The sequence below is a fragment of the Lutjanus erythropterus genome, chromosome 15 (assembly GCF_056507025.1).
Source record: "Lutjanus erythropterus isolate fLutEry1 chromosome 15, fLutEry1.hap2, whole genome shotgun sequence".
NCBI classification, from domain to species: domain Eukaryota; kingdom Metazoa; phylum Chordata; class Actinopteri; order Lutjaniformes; family Lutjanidae; genus Lutjanus; species Lutjanus erythropterus.
This window is the reverse complement of record NC_139331.1, coordinates 12,845,896-12,861,171: the sequence shown is the minus strand read 5'-3', so window position 1 is coordinate 12,861,171 and position 15,276 is coordinate 12,845,896. Positions and strand designations below refer to the sequence as shown.

The window sequence follows — 15,276 nt, the reverse complement described above, 5'->3', positions numbered from 1 at the left end:
TCAGGCTGCAAAAGTGACACTGAAGCAGCTCTTCAGACTCTGTAAATAAGCAGCTTCACACCACCTCCGCTTTCTCTTCACACACACACACACACACACACACACACACACACACACACACACACACACTCAGCCAGCCTCTCTGTCTCTCTCTTTCCCCATTCTTTCATAGAAACAAACACACACACTCAGACACACACACCCAGTCTCACACCACCAGCCAGCCAGCCAGCCTTTCGCTCCTCACTCACACCCTCAAATCTTACCAAGCTCAGCTCTCCCTGCTCAGAGGCAGACAGGAGCAGCACAGCAGCCTGTTAAAGGAGTTGAGGGAAGGAGCAGCGGAGTCACAGAGAAAGAGGGAGGGGGGATGAAAGAGTGAAGGGGAGAGCAGAGCAGAGAGAGCGCTGTTCTCCATATGCTGAGGAGGCATGGGCGGTTGAACAAGCTGCCCCCACTGAAGCCTCCTGACTCATGGGAGCGTCAGACCCCGATCCCCCAGAGAGCCTGGAAACGCTGCCGAACCACGCGTAAGAGAGAAGGAGGGGAGAGAGAAAAAAGTCCGGGAGGAGAGGAGACGTGAAGAGAGGGAAGAAAGCCACAACGGTAGGCTGTCCCACTCGACTGCTGTGCCGTGATGACGTCAGAGGGCATGTGACCCAGGCTCTCCAGTGACGGCACATGGAGGGCAGGAAAGAGACGAGTTTTAAAGCTGGTGCCTTTTGGGTTGTGTGAGGGCTCTGCTCGCCTCCCAAACAACCACAGAACCACAGACGTGCGGCTCGGGGTTGGTGTTTGAGGGCGACCTGGAGTGTAAATGGTTAATCGTCGCGGGCCAGCACCAGTCACAGGGACGGCGCTAAGCGAGTAAGTACGTTCCAACCACACTCGCCAAGCAAGCAAGTCCGACACCATCTGATCTATCCGCAAAGGCGATATTTGCCTCTGCAATTTTTTTTTCACTATAAAACCAGACCTGGTTGTTACTTGTGGTCATCCAAATAGTTGATACATAAAAGCATGTCTTGTGGATGGCTTTTCCATTTTTTTTCTTCATGACACGCTGCGTGCTCTTGGTTTAGGACGTGTCAAGGGTCACGGAAACCACAGAGGAACAAAAGTGGGGCTTGCTGCAACCAGAGGCAGCTATGGCATCTAACAGCCTTTTCAGCACAGTGACACCATGTCAACAAAACTTCTTCTGGGGTAAGTAGTACTGCTTCCCCCGCTTGCTGTTGTGTCTGGAGATGGGATGGGTTGGGGGGCTCCGGGTCACGGGGAGGACTCGGGGTCAGGTGTTGAGGTTTGGATGGAGGAATTAATGGGGTTTGGGTAAAGGGGGTAAGTTTTTTGGAAGTGATTGAAGAATTTGAGTGGAGGGGATCAGCCGAGGTCATTGAGGACCCTGCTATCAAGGTCCAAGCTTTTGTGGTGGAAGATAGACCCAACTATCATCAAGGCTTTTTGCGGTGCACAAGTACACACACACACACACCAAAAAAAACAAAACGCTCTACGCATTTAAAGATTCCAGTATTTACTCTATGTGATGTTTATAAATATTTCTGAAACAGGGAGATGACATGTTTGTGCAACATACCCTCAGATTTACAAAGCGATGCCATTGCGGAACCAAAAACAAAAGCACGGGTGATATTTTTGACAAACGTAAACAGACACTGCACCAGAGAGTTTACAGTCGAGCATTGGAACAAGATGTGGGGATTACTAGATTGTGTGTGTTGGGTGTCTCTGGTGTGCGTAGGGAAGAAGTATTGATTAGTTTGCCAAGAAAGGTCTGTAATCGCTTCCTGAAATTGTTCGGTCGCGCTGCTGTCATTAATTAATCAGTGTAGATTTCTGCAGCCTCCAGGGAGCATTTAATCGATAGACATAAATCCACTTTGAACAAGAAGTTGATCCATGTTGACTTCTGTGATGTTAATTTGTAATTTAAGTGGTGGAATAACTCATTTGAGCTTAAAACAATCAATTTAGTCTGACTTATGCTTCTCTGCAAATTACTTAAAAGAACAAATATGATTTGTTTTGTATAATAAACTCCTGATTAATGCTTTATTCCCCCAAAAAACTTATATTTTCAAAGAATTGCACAATAACCCTTTTCAGTTACATTTCTCTTCATTTTTTCTCGTATTTAACATTCTGCTTGGATCCCAAAGTGGATCTATAAGAAATAAGACCCCAAAAATTCAAGACCTGCAAACAGTAGCAGTGTCAACTTTATGATTTTCAATGACCTGTGAAGGCCAACTTGTACACTTCAGTTTTGTGGCCTCTGTTTTGGGTTTGCTGTGTTCTATTGTGACAGCTTCTTTACACAGTCTAATTTAATCAACAAAATAAATGATGTTTTAGGTTTACCAGATGAATTTTCAAAATTTAAACAAACATTCCCATTCCTGTGCGACACAAGAAGAAATAGACAGGCTCGGTTTAATAACATCACTCCCTCCTCCTCCCATCTGTCTGTCTCTCTCCGCTCTGGTCCATAGCCTCCGTTTCTCTGTCCAAATCAAATGTTTAAAAGATGTTTTTAAGAAGTCGCTCCGTGGTCAGACACAGCTGTTCGGGGCTCTACACAGAAGCAGGGTGGCTCCTAATACGCTCTGAAAGCCGGGAGAGAGTGAGCGTCTTCTACCAATCACCACCACCTATTACCATGTTAACCCCTGACCCCGCGGCATGTCTCTGGGGTCGCGAGCACAGGAGAACGAGGGGAGAGGAGCAGCGCTGCAGGAAATTGAAAGCATGCCGTATAGTCGAGGCAGAGAGGGAGAGAGGAGCAGATGTGTACAGATGTTCAGGTGGAGAGGCTCAAGAGGAAAGATAATCACTGATCGATTCTTGTATCCAGTATACAGTTGGTTGTTTGATATTGTGCTGCAGCTCATTGATGTTGCCCCTGTTTATGAACATCTGGGTAGTAAATCTGTCAGTACAACCACAAAAAGTCCCCTTGACAGCGCAATGTGATTTTGCAAGACCACCAGCGCTTTCTGTTGAATTTATGATTTAAAATAAATAGATGTAGTGTACTGTATTGTATCAGGACTGACAAAAAGAAGGATTGAAGTCCTGAACATTTTAATTTTGGTTAAAAAGAGGATCTGAGCTTGAGTGAAACTTGAGTTTGATTTTCAGCATTAATTAAACTGAAATAGAGTGAAATTTGAAATATAATTTATTATAGATTTTAGATTTAAAATCTCTGGCATATAAGCATTAGTTGACTTTTCCACAAAATTTCAATTCATTTGTTGGACAAAAACATGATATAACTGAGCTCATTTTATATATTTTCTTCCCTTGCTCCCACATTTCTCCTGGATCATTTTGTCTGGCGTCAGCCAGTTTCCTGAGAACACAACTTACAAAATATTGTTTTGTTAGTTAAAAAGCCACATTACTCCATCCCGTCTGTCAATTTGCATTTAAGGACATTTTTAATTTAGGAGTGAGCGCACATTCCCAGCGATAAATTGAGCTGACTGGAGGGAGTGGGCAAATATTCCAAATTGAGAAAAGGGGGCTCATTAAAATTTGTCTTGGCATTTACATCAAGCAGTTTTCATTTAATTGCCTCAAATACATTTTTTATAACTCCTCAGACTGGCAGATCTGATGGAGGAGGGCAGAGTAATCTTCACCATGTGTGGCACCCACTCAACCACCATGCCTCTCTGGGGAACATTTAAATGCCTATTTTCTCTATTACAAACTTAATTACATATAGACAATTAAGTCATGGGAGCAATTATCGTTCAGTAAAGTTGTGCAGTTGCAGTACAGAAAAAAATTTGCTTACACAGACGGACCCAAATCAACACGATCAAAAGAAAAAGCGGGCCGATGTGGGTAAATATCTGAAGACTCCGGGCGGAAAACTTTCCCCAAAGAAAATCTCAGATAATTTGCAGGGAAACCGTATATGTATTTGAGAAAGGCAGCTTCTGTTGCATAAGTGTTGCCTTAGATCTAACCACAGGCCTGCTTCTTGGAGACATCTTAAAAGTGAACCAGACATCCTCCCCTCCTCTCCTCCTCCCCCCCCTCAGCCAGGGAGAGACGTGAAGCCCACTCATCAATAGGTAATTTGAAAAAGCCAGGGGGAAAAATCTGAGCGCTTCACTGGCTGCTACTGTGCAGAGAAGACTCTTCCCTTAACTCCAGGCTCAAAGGAACTCTATTTAGCGATGCTTAATTGTACCTCTGAGGCAAACATGTTATTTAATCCCAGCAGGGTCATATTGATGGAGTAAAATGGTGCTGTGTGTGTTTGCGCACAGCACCGGCTATTAGGACTTATTAGTGCTGGAGGTTCACATTAGTCTACATAATTCCTGAGGGTAATCAGGGAGGTGCAGAGAGTTAATGTGATCAGTGTTTAATCAAAGATAGATTAATAGGTCTGTATTTTCACTTCATACGTACCAGCACTGAATGGTGGGTTGATTGTGGCCCTAAATAGGCTGTAGGCAGTTATTAAGGTCTAAATGAGAGCGTCATGGGAACACTGTAACCCGTGATTTGAATGGCCTGAAATACGTCTTTCCCACTGTGGATGTGAAAGTTTAGGAGAAAGTTGTCTGTGTTGTTCTTTTAATTTGTAAAAGTATTTGCATAGAGCGTATTTTTAAATATAAAATCAGTAGGATTTTCTAAGCTGTTCATAAACACACCAGAGAGAAAGCTGATTGTTGAGTCTCGTTTCCAGGATGTTAAATACCGAGGTTTTGGTAAAGCGTCCCGAGGACAGCAAAATAATGAGAAAGTAAGGAAATAGAGGCAAAGGGCAGGGTCTCTGCAGATCCCGTCACCACCACAAACTTCTAATGGATCATAAGTGATGCCTGTAAGGAATTATCTTTATGAGTCTATACATTGTTTTTAAAGGAAGATGATAAAATATAATGCCTTCAACCATTATATCTGAAATGGTGATAAAAGGATTCAATCAATGAATCAATGAAAATGAAACAAAAAAATCCAGAAATCCAGATCATAAGCCATTTTCTTTATGTAGTGTCTAGAGCTGCAGTGGTTAATCACGTATTAAATTAATCTCCAAATATTTTGACGATCAATTAATCAGTTTGAGTATTTTTTTGAGGAAAAAAAAGTTCAAAATTCTCTGATTTCAGCCTCTTCAATGCAAATGTTTTCCAGTTTCTTTGCTCTTTTACGAGAGTAAACTGAATATGTTTGGATTGTGGGCAAAACAAGACATTTGAGGACGTCACTTTGGGAAACACTAATCAACATTTTCACCCATTTTTTTTTTTGACATTTTGTAGACCAAACAAGTAATCAAATAATCAAGAAAACAATCAACATATTAATTGACAATGAAAACAACTGTCAGCTGAAGCCCTAATTTGATCAATGAATCAATAAAAATGAGAAAAATAAGATTGAGGCGTTTTGTGAGGCATTTTCTTTCCGTGTAGTTTCAGTTGCTGTACTTTGTTGCCTCGTCCAGAACAACTCTGAACTATCTGCTTCTTCTCCATCCAAATTAAGCAGTGAGGAGTTATTGAATCATGGCAGAAAAGGAGTTTTACTGCAGAGTGAGATTACATCCACTCCTGTAATACGGAGACTGCAACAACAAACACAGAGTTCAGTGTAAATACTTGCAAGGCACACTGTGTGTTATCCTTTCTTTTATCCCCACATTCAGTAGCTGGGGGCCTAATTACTCTGTTATGATAGTGACCTGCCAGTTGACTGTGCTTACTGTAGGTGTCTGCCTGTTTAAAGTGTTGATAATAGACTCAAGAACAGTCTTCTCAGTGGAGCAATAAAGCTTATTTGTTAAACACTATGAGTGCTAAACTCTCTCATAAATCAATGCAAATGTTTAATTTCTTCACTGTGTTTACTCTACATACATGCCAAATTGGTGTGTGTGATTTTTGGAGAGCTCTGCAAACTCATGCCACAGTACGCATAGCTATGATTTTTGCATGCGCCATAATTACCAGGTAGCTTAATGCCATTGCGTTAGCTGGTGAAGCTTTTAATGCAGCGCTGTGCTATTTTCACACTTAACAAGATCCTGCAGCCCTTCATCCATTTCAATTGCATCATGCTGGGCGAATTACCGTTATCCGATATAAGCCCTCAGAGAGGAAGTAACTACCTAACACTTTGAAAATTGGTCTATCTTGGAACCGGTTCACCCTAATGAAACAGAACACCAGTATTATAACCCGGATTCATATACCTCTTTCACCCTGCTCTTTCTGTTTCATGTCCTCTCTCCTCTCTCCAAAGCGCTCATGTTTTATTTTACTTATTTAAGTCTGAAGATGGTTTTAAGCAGAGCTGATACAGCAAACCACAGGAAACCTGAACATCATTGTTTAGCGTCCCCCCCCTCCTTGCTTTTCCGCGAAAACCAAGGCGGCTTCGCTTCCACTCGCTGTGTTTCTATAAGGGGGAAATATGGAGTGTCGAGCCTCCTAGATGTTTGGGTTCAGGCTGTAACGACGTGAGTGAGAGCGTGGCCACAGCACCTACACAAGGCCTTACCTGTTCTGCCCCCACGCCGGAGAAAAGGGCAGGTTTTTCCCCTTGTTAGTTTAATCTTAAAGGAATGCGGTATCCCCTCTGACTCAGGCCAAAACTCCCAAATATATAAACCTACTTACCAGCGGGTCATGAAAAGAGCAGCACAGGTTGGACATGTTAGCCCTATTTTTTAGGTAGTTCTGATTATTTAAGTGACAAGTACAAGTATAAACATAGAAGAGTAAAATTTTGCTCAGTTTTCGAGGAGATGGTGAAACAAGATGAGTCAAGCAGCATCAAGGAGTTACGCTGAGCTGACTGTGATCAATAGCTTGGCAGCAGGTCAGTGGAAGCTGTCTGAGGGGAGAAGTACACCTTGTTACAACGTGTCTCCAGATGCTCGTATCAGCGCTCACTTTCAGGTCATAATCATTAGTCACTCAACACAGAATTAAAAAACACTTGGCAGAAAAATTTAGTATTTTTAAATGGGACTTTGTTGTGTTTGAAATTACTACTGTGCAGGAATAGTGAGGGAGAGCAGGGACGAAAGTAGCTTTTTTGACTACACCGAGATGCATTTATTTAGACTCACCGTATTTTATTGTTAACAACATACATATGTCCTCTACTAATAGCAGCCATTGTTTTAAATTTTGGATAAATGAGTTGGGCACAATCAGAGTAGAAACTGATGTTGTGCATTGTTACTTGTACCCCTCTCTGAAGAAAGAATCAGACACAAGATGAATGTAATGATTGAATACACTGACCACAAAACAAGTACTTAACATTTCTGGAATACAGCGCTCATGAATGTTTCTGTTAATCCTCCAAGCAAATGAGCATGTTACTCTCAGATCGATTTATCTTGTTAAATGTCACCTTAGTGGATAATCCCCTCTCCCGTCTGCCACATAAAACAACTTGACACGTTCTACGTTTCTAGTGAAACCTGTGCTGACGTCTAAAAGCTAACAACCATAACTACATCTTTGGCTGAAACGGAGTTATAACTAAAAATGAACTTCTTGATATCTGCTTCATCTTGTGACAAAGTTTCAGAGTCCAGTTTTGCTTCATTTTAGAGAAAAAGCAGTTTAAAACTTGCAGTAACTATAAAGTCTGGCCAGTGGAAAACTTTGAAGCTGTTTTTCTCAGTTTGACCCTTTGTGTACTGTAGTTACTACAATAAGGTTATGTAGGGCAGTGTTAGTCTTCCTCACCCTACCATTTCTTCCATTTCTTGCAAATATAATGAGCAGAAAAATATATTTTGTCATAATATCAGGACAAAAGTAACACCATGTTACTTTCAACTTTACCCTGGCTAGCACCAGAATCAGCTAGAAAGGAAAATTAAACCTTCACAGATGCTTAACCTATGGATAGGTCTTACTTTTTAAGTGAAAAAGTTTTTCTGCTGAAACTCTGGCAAGACTGATCAAATTGGGCTGATTTTCTGCAGTGTAGTGTATTTCAAGTGGAATTCACAGCATATTCCTGACTTCCATGTTACAACGGAAAAGGTCCATGTTGCAACTGCCCCCCTTGCACTTTCGTCCCCTCTCTCCCCCTGTAAGGAGCGCATAGATGTACAGTATTGGGTGTGTGTGCTTTAAATGTGTCTATGACAGGAAGATCTGTCTGCTTGATTAATGCTCTCACTCAAACTGGCACCTGGAACCAATCCCCCCTCCTGTCACCCCCATCCCATGTGCGCCGTATGTATATATGTGTGTGTATGCAGGTGTGTGTGTGTGTGTGTATGTGTGTGTGCATTCCACACACTGTTCCTTCAGAGGGGCTGCTCAGGGTGGGTGTCGAGCAGGAGGCGCAGATGGGACCGGGGGACTTGGAGCGGAAGAAAAGAAAGGTGTGTGCAGTGCAGGGAACAATAGGTGGACGTGCAGTGGAGGGTATGGGGTGTCATTAATAACACACAGGCCCCATCTCCTAATTTGCTCAAATTACCTGCCCACACAGTGGGCCCCCTGCCAGCACCAAGGTGTGAACACAACAGATCAAATACACCTGAAAATCAAAGTGCCCACCCACTCGGCAACGCCCACTCGAGCCTTTTATGGTGGTCCGACAACTCTGAGGACCTGTGTGTGGAGGAGAAGAGTTCCATGTCTATTCTTTCATGTGAGAGTGAGAGATAAAATGTGAAATTTAGAGAGTGAGAAAAAAAACATTAAAAGGAGAAAAAGGAGTAAGTGAGACGGAGATGATACAAAGGGAAGGATCAGTTTGCGCTCGTGAGGCATCCTGTAAGAGCAACACAAGACTGACTCTTTCAAACCACCTCCCATATGGCACCGCGGGGGTGGCCATTTACCATCATCTGCCCTCCTCCTCCTCTCCCTTCTTCCCTTTCCTTCCTCGTTCTCCTTCCCCTTATGTCCTCCCTCCATCCTTCCCCTCCCACCCACGCTTTCAGGAAAAGGGTGATGACAAATGTGACGGGGCGGCGATGCTTTGGTCACCGCAATAATCAGAGCAGAGTCACCAGCACCGTACCACCTGTGGCACACACACACATGCACACGTGCATGGAGACATATTCAAACGTGTGCACGGACACTGAAATTAAATATGCCCCAGAGACACAAAAGGGGCCAGGAGAGTGTGCGTAGGTGTGTGTAGTGGGATGCTTGTCTTTGAACTTTGAACAGTGTGTGTAGCTGATATTGACAAGTCTCTGGGGAGGAGAAGGAAGCTAGAAATGGTAGCTCTCATTTGTAAAGTGGCCTCCAGAGAGAAAAGGAGTAAGAAAGAGACAGGAAGAAAGAAAGAAAGAAAGAAAGAAAGAAAGAATGGGAAACATGCAGATAACTGGAATTCAGAACTAAAAAATTGAAGAGGTGTGGAAACATCACTTTAACCCCGCTGTTTAGCATTTAGAAGGGCAATAAAAACACTTACAGTTTATAACACACTATATTGTAGTTGTAAGCAAATTTTAGGATTGGAACCTGTATTGACCTCCGATACTGTCTAAATGCTGGTATCGGAAGCAGCGAGTACACGTCTATGCACCAGTACCCAACGGGACCTTGCTACATCCCAACATGCCATTCTTTTTCCAGGATGGTGAAGTCATGTTTACATCTGAACAATTTGGGGGAAAAAAACATCAATTATGCAACAACAATTACATCATTATTATCATTTTTATTGAAAAACGTTAAAATGATTAATGTATGATTTTTTTTGTAGGCATCTGTGAAAAAGATGTTGTCTTAAGTCTATGGGTTATGATGCATACGCCAGCAGGACAATATTTAATTTAAAAAACATTTTACCTTTAACAAATATTGCCCCTCCTGTGATTTGAAAATTGCAGTTATCCATATTTTGATTTCGATAAAATTGCGATTAATTGTTAAGTCCTAGTCATGTACTATGGCAGTCATTCTCTGTATGTATTTCTTTATGTTTTACAGAGGGTTTACCCTGAGCCAGACCATACATCAATGATCGCAATCATGTCAAACCCATACGGTTATATACAGCTGTAAAATAGTAACAATAGTAATGTTTTTTTTCTTTTTTCGTCTTTTTTTTCTTTTTCTTTTTTTTAGAGCACTGGTATCGGATTGGTACTTGGTATCAGCTGCTACACAAAGTTCAATTAGGTGGGAAGTGAAAAATGGTATAGGAGCACATGTAATTTCAAGTGCCTGTTAATGTGTTTATGAACAATTATAACCCCTGTGAAGCATCTGGAACTGGTATAACCCAGTGAATGATGACAACACAGCATTAATTATATTTAATGATATATAATTCCAGCGTGTTGTGAAGCATTTATTAACGCCTCATCATTTACATGAGAGTTTAAAAAGTTTAATAATGAAGACCCGCGGAGCTTGAAGGTTCATTCTTGACCTCAGAAATAATAGTTTGACAAAAGATTCAAGTTCACTTTGTAGATTTTTCCTGGGCTTTCACCTGCATGCCATGGCCTTCTTCAGTGGTTCCAGTTTGCTCAGATGTCATAGAGAAGTAGAACTAGACTAGGTTCAAGCTCCCCATGGAATCCAGGCGTAAATAAATAATTACTTAATTAATACCGATAATAAGAATTAGTGCTAAACTGACAAATCCAGTGAAGAAAATGAATAAATATAATCAACAAATACTTTCATGTAAAGATACGTTTTAGATGAACAGTTGTGATCTACGGCATTTTCAAACTGCTATGAATGCTTCAAAAACACATAAAAATGACCTTGTGTTGTTTAAACTACCTTATAGCATGTTATAAATGCTTTATTAAATGTTAATATACTGACTACAAATGATCAATAGGGGTTAAAGCCACTTTGAATTTGAATTTGGTTACAGTGGTTAAGTACCTGTTAGGTTTTCTGTCTGACAACTTTGCTGCAAATATTCAGAAGTCTTGTGAAAAAAAAAAAGAGAAAACTTTCTAACAATTTCTGCTTGTACAGCGGTGTTACAAAACTGCAGAATCCCCTACGTTACACTTCAGGTTTTTTCAAGGCTCCTTCCTGTGACTGACTGAGGCTGGCATCGTTTGAGAACTTGTAGCTGGTGTGTTTTATGTTGATTCCTGAGCTGTTCCAGTTTACACATATTCAATCCAATCATACTGCTCCTCCGACAAGCAGCGCTGTCTGATCAAAGCCTCTATACGTACACACTGTCTGATCTTCACTGGAGCACGCCTTCAGTCTGGAGCTGAATCCTGTCACTCACCCAGACAGCTGCCCTCTTACAGTCGTCTGTAGTTCATTTTGTTGTCGCAGTTAAAAGTTTTTCCGTCAACTGTTGCGCTGTTCATTCTATTTTCTGTCTTTCCCCAAAGGAAATAGGTCTCTCTCTCTTTTCTCTCTTTCTCGTCTTTGGACGGAGACCAATAACGGGCCTTTTCCACTTCACTTCTCCTGATGCTGAATGAGCAAAGGAGGATCCCAGAGGAGCAGGAATATTTTATTAGAGTGATATTTTGAAAGTTCCTCTCCTCCTCTGTCTTTCTTCCTCTCTCGTGATGGAATTTTAGGATGCTGCAACAATTCTGTCTGTGTGTGTGTGTGAGAAAGAAAACAGCTCACGCAGAGCAAAGACAATTCAAAGTTACAGCTAAATGACAGGCTGAGAGCTCCGGTCTTTTGAATTGCATTGTTTTCTTTTTATTCCTGCTTGGGAGGAGGATTGGTTGAAAAAAAAAAAGCCCAATTGGGACAGAAAGCGAGCAGTTCAGTCTCGGGAGAATTACTCTCGGCACAAACAAAAATAGCAGTCATTTTTTGCTGACAAACACTTTTTAATGTGAGGGTGTTTTTTGTGAAGTTGGGCTCTTTTTGTTTTCTTATTTATGACAAAGCTACCAGTTCAGGAAAGAAAGGGCGGTGTATATGTATTGTAGCCTTGATTTACTGTAGCTTAAAGGAATATGAGGAGAAATAGGAGAATGAGGGATGTCAGAATTCTTTAGTTTAATTGGAAGCTCTTGTTCCAGTGGTGGGCTCAGGCTGACTGAGGGGCAGGGGCGAAAAAAATAAAAAGGGCACCAGCTGTAGCAAAAATCATGATGCATTTATGGTGAAACAGTTCCAATATGTGGTTTAGATTCAAACTGTTTTATAATGTAACTTAAATTATGACAACTACTACACTTCTGCAATAAAAACACCATGAAATACCTAACCATTTTGGGGCAATTTTCCTAGTATTTGGGCAGTCTATATGGCGCTACATCGTTTTCTCCACTGTAATGGCACCCTAGTGGGCACTTCATCATGGATTCTGGATTGAAAGAGCAAGCTAGAGGTCACTTTATCGGGTTTTTAAAAAAGAAGTACATAAGAAAATATGTTAATTTAAGGAGTCCAAATGGTCAAGACAGTTTTACCCCAGATAATTTTACTTTTGCCTGTTCTATAAAATGTCACTTTCACATGAATACTACATTACACACATGATTGAAACCCCCCACACACACACACATGCACACAGACAGACAGATATACACACCCTTTTCCTGCAGGACCCTGCAGATGCAGCAGAACAGTAGAGTTGGTCTCTCTGGTAAACAAACAGTGAGAGGCTGCTGGGAGTCTTCTCTGGGCCTCCAAATTATAGTCCGGTTAACCAAAGTCTCCGAGCCAGCCCCTTTACTGCTACACACACACGCACACACGCACACACACACACACACACATGCACACACACACATACTGTATATACACACCCACATCACATACATATGCGCACATAAGCACATGGCCTGTGCACATTAAAGGCACTATAGAGGCACACTTTAAAAGCACATATACAATCAGGTTCTAATGGGACCTTGTCTGCGCTACGGTTGAGCCCAGGGTAGGAGATTTTATAGACATAAGAGAGACTGAGAGGGAAGCAGGCCCTGAGGGGCTATCATAAATATTACCCAATCATCAGGCTCACAGTGTGAGGCAATTACTGATGAAAAAGAATCTGTTGCAATGTAAACACGGGTTTAATGTTTACTGCTTTTAACCCTTTATACCTGTATTATGACTTTTTCTTTTCTGGTAAGAGCTAGAGGTGCACTGAGACATCATTATTTCTATCTCTATCTGTATTCAGAAGTGGTTTATTCATCAGTGGTCAGTATCAATGCAATTGCTGTGCTAACAAAGCATCTAAGTGATTTAATATAATTCAATTTGAGATATATTTTCACATCCTCTCACTGTATTCTTCATCTATCGCTTTCTCTAGTTTTCAGTTAAACTGCAGCTAAAGTTTTATGAACTGTCTGAAGCCCACCACCACCTCTGCTTTTTCTGGGGAATAATGAAAAATCATGAACTGAAAAAATATCATTAATCAAAAGAGTCAGCTTTGCATTGGAAATAAAAACTCTACTGTAGTGATATACAAGTAAATAAAATATCCTTTAGTTGAAGAGAACAATTTTGGTGCTTTAAATCAGTGATCCATGCAGAAGTAATCATGGAGCTGACTTTTTCAGAATAATGAACAACCTCGGATAGAAGAAATATCTGTTTCTGTCATATTATTTGTGTTTCCCGATTAACAGATTCAGATTCAGTTGCATCCCTAGTAGAAGCTCCTTTGCTTAGCCTGACAGATGCTTCAGGGAGCTACATGCATGTGATGATGCTTGGTGGTTTGTAAAGTGTCAAATACCTGCCCCTTTTGCAGGAAAGTTGCACTAGTTTGGTGGAAGACTTTTTTCAATAATAGTGCAGTTAGAGGAGGTTGGATTGTGTAGAGCTTCTTTAATTGCCTGTAAATGAGTTCTGCAACTACTGGGGACAGTTTTCAGTCCCTGGAGAATGCAAGAACATATCAGAGTGATCTATGACGCCATAAAACCCAGTTAAAACATTTAAGATGATCAGTTCTCGCAAAATTATTCGTCGTAAATCTCTCCTTCCAGGGTGACAGCATATTCCGAGCAGACAATTTAATTGTCAGCCCGAGACCACATCCCAACAAGCCTGCTGCCAGAGAGGGATTTTTTTGTGTGTGACGTTCAAATTCTCAGCTTTGCTATAATGCAACACCACAGAATAGATTGTGTTTGAAGGACAGCATTTCACAATGTAATTGATGTTCCCCGTGGGACACAGCAGTCGAAGAGTCTCTCTGCTCGAGACTCGATTTAGGCGCTATAAAGCTGGCGTCATCTGAGTCTCAGCTAGGGGCAGAGCAGACACGACATGAAAAGGCCCTGTCCTGGAATAACCGTCAAGTACTGAGTGTGTGCGGAAAATACAGGGTCATGGGTCACATAATCAGACAATAGTCATTTATATTCTGTGAAATCATGTTTTCCCCCGACTTTCATGATGTTTTCTTTCATTGAACCCTCTTTTCTAAAGATGACTGGAATTGATTTTGTCTGAGGACATCTTCGGCTGGAAGCTATGAAAGTGAACTCCATCCACCCTTCGTTTTCTCCCCCTCTACACCCCCACCTTGTTGTGAGTCATTTCTGACCAGTAGCCTAATAGGCTCAGTGTAATTACAGGGTAAGGTTTTCGGCAAAGGCCCATCTCTGAGTGTGCTGCATCAGCGGTGACACTGTCAACTTCAATCGTTAACTCATTCAGCACAAGATGCTACATGTAAGGCCTCTCTCATGTTCACAGTCTGAGGCTTCCAGGGGCCATTTTGACATCTAAATGGCTTGGATTTCGATCTAGTGCGTGGAGCTCCAGGTTGCAGAGTTCAGACTCAGTGTTTTGGAGCGGCTCCGAGCTGGACTGTGATCAGGAAGAGATCAGGAAACAGAAAAGGAGAGCAAGATCCAAACCCTCGGAAGTTGAGTTGCTGTTGCTCGATGCACGCCCAGTGCTGTGGCTGCATGTGGTTCCTGCCCAGTACTATGTTTTCATTTCCTGTTTATATCTGATTGGCTGTTTTCTAAGAGCTGGACTGACTGACAGTTTGACTTTGATTACCCCCCAGAAATGAAGCAGCAAAGCAATGCCAGGGCTTCATGGTAAGATTTCCGATGTGGGCTCACTCACTGTCAGTAACGTTCATGATACCCAGTCTGTGAAGATGGCCAAGCAAAGCAGATATACATATATATATTTAATACATTCAGATGCCCCAAGACAAAAAAAATGTATATGGTACATTTCAAGGCATGGGTTGACAGCGTCTGTGTTTATGTCTGTGTGCAATTGAGCATCCATAACAGACTTTTTCCCCCCTCCATCTGGCCTTCCTTTACATCAATTTGGA

At 41.7% G+C, this 15,276-nt stretch overlaps 1 protein-coding gene across 3 annotated transcripts in view; it reads left to right on the top strand.

Moving 5' to 3' along the window:
- Positions 1 to 272: 272 nt before the first annotated feature.
- runx2b (RUNX family transcription factor 2b) overlaps positions 273 to 15,276 on the top strand; it is a 56,557-nt gene continuing 41,553 nt past the window's right edge. For 2 of the 3 annotated variants that reach the window (XM_084736890.1, XM_084736886.1), the window contains exons 1-2: positions 273 to 867; positions 1,083 to 1,206. In XM_084736890.1, the coding sequence (XP_084593016.1) occupies positions 1,149 to 1,206 (58 nt within the window). In that variant the 5' untranslated portion in view covers positions 273 to 867; positions 1,083 to 1,148. Of the gene's footprint in view, positions 872 to 1,082; positions 1,207 to 15,276 lie in introns of all 3 variants that reach the window. The other variant, XM_084736887.1, reaches the window with a different exon arrangement.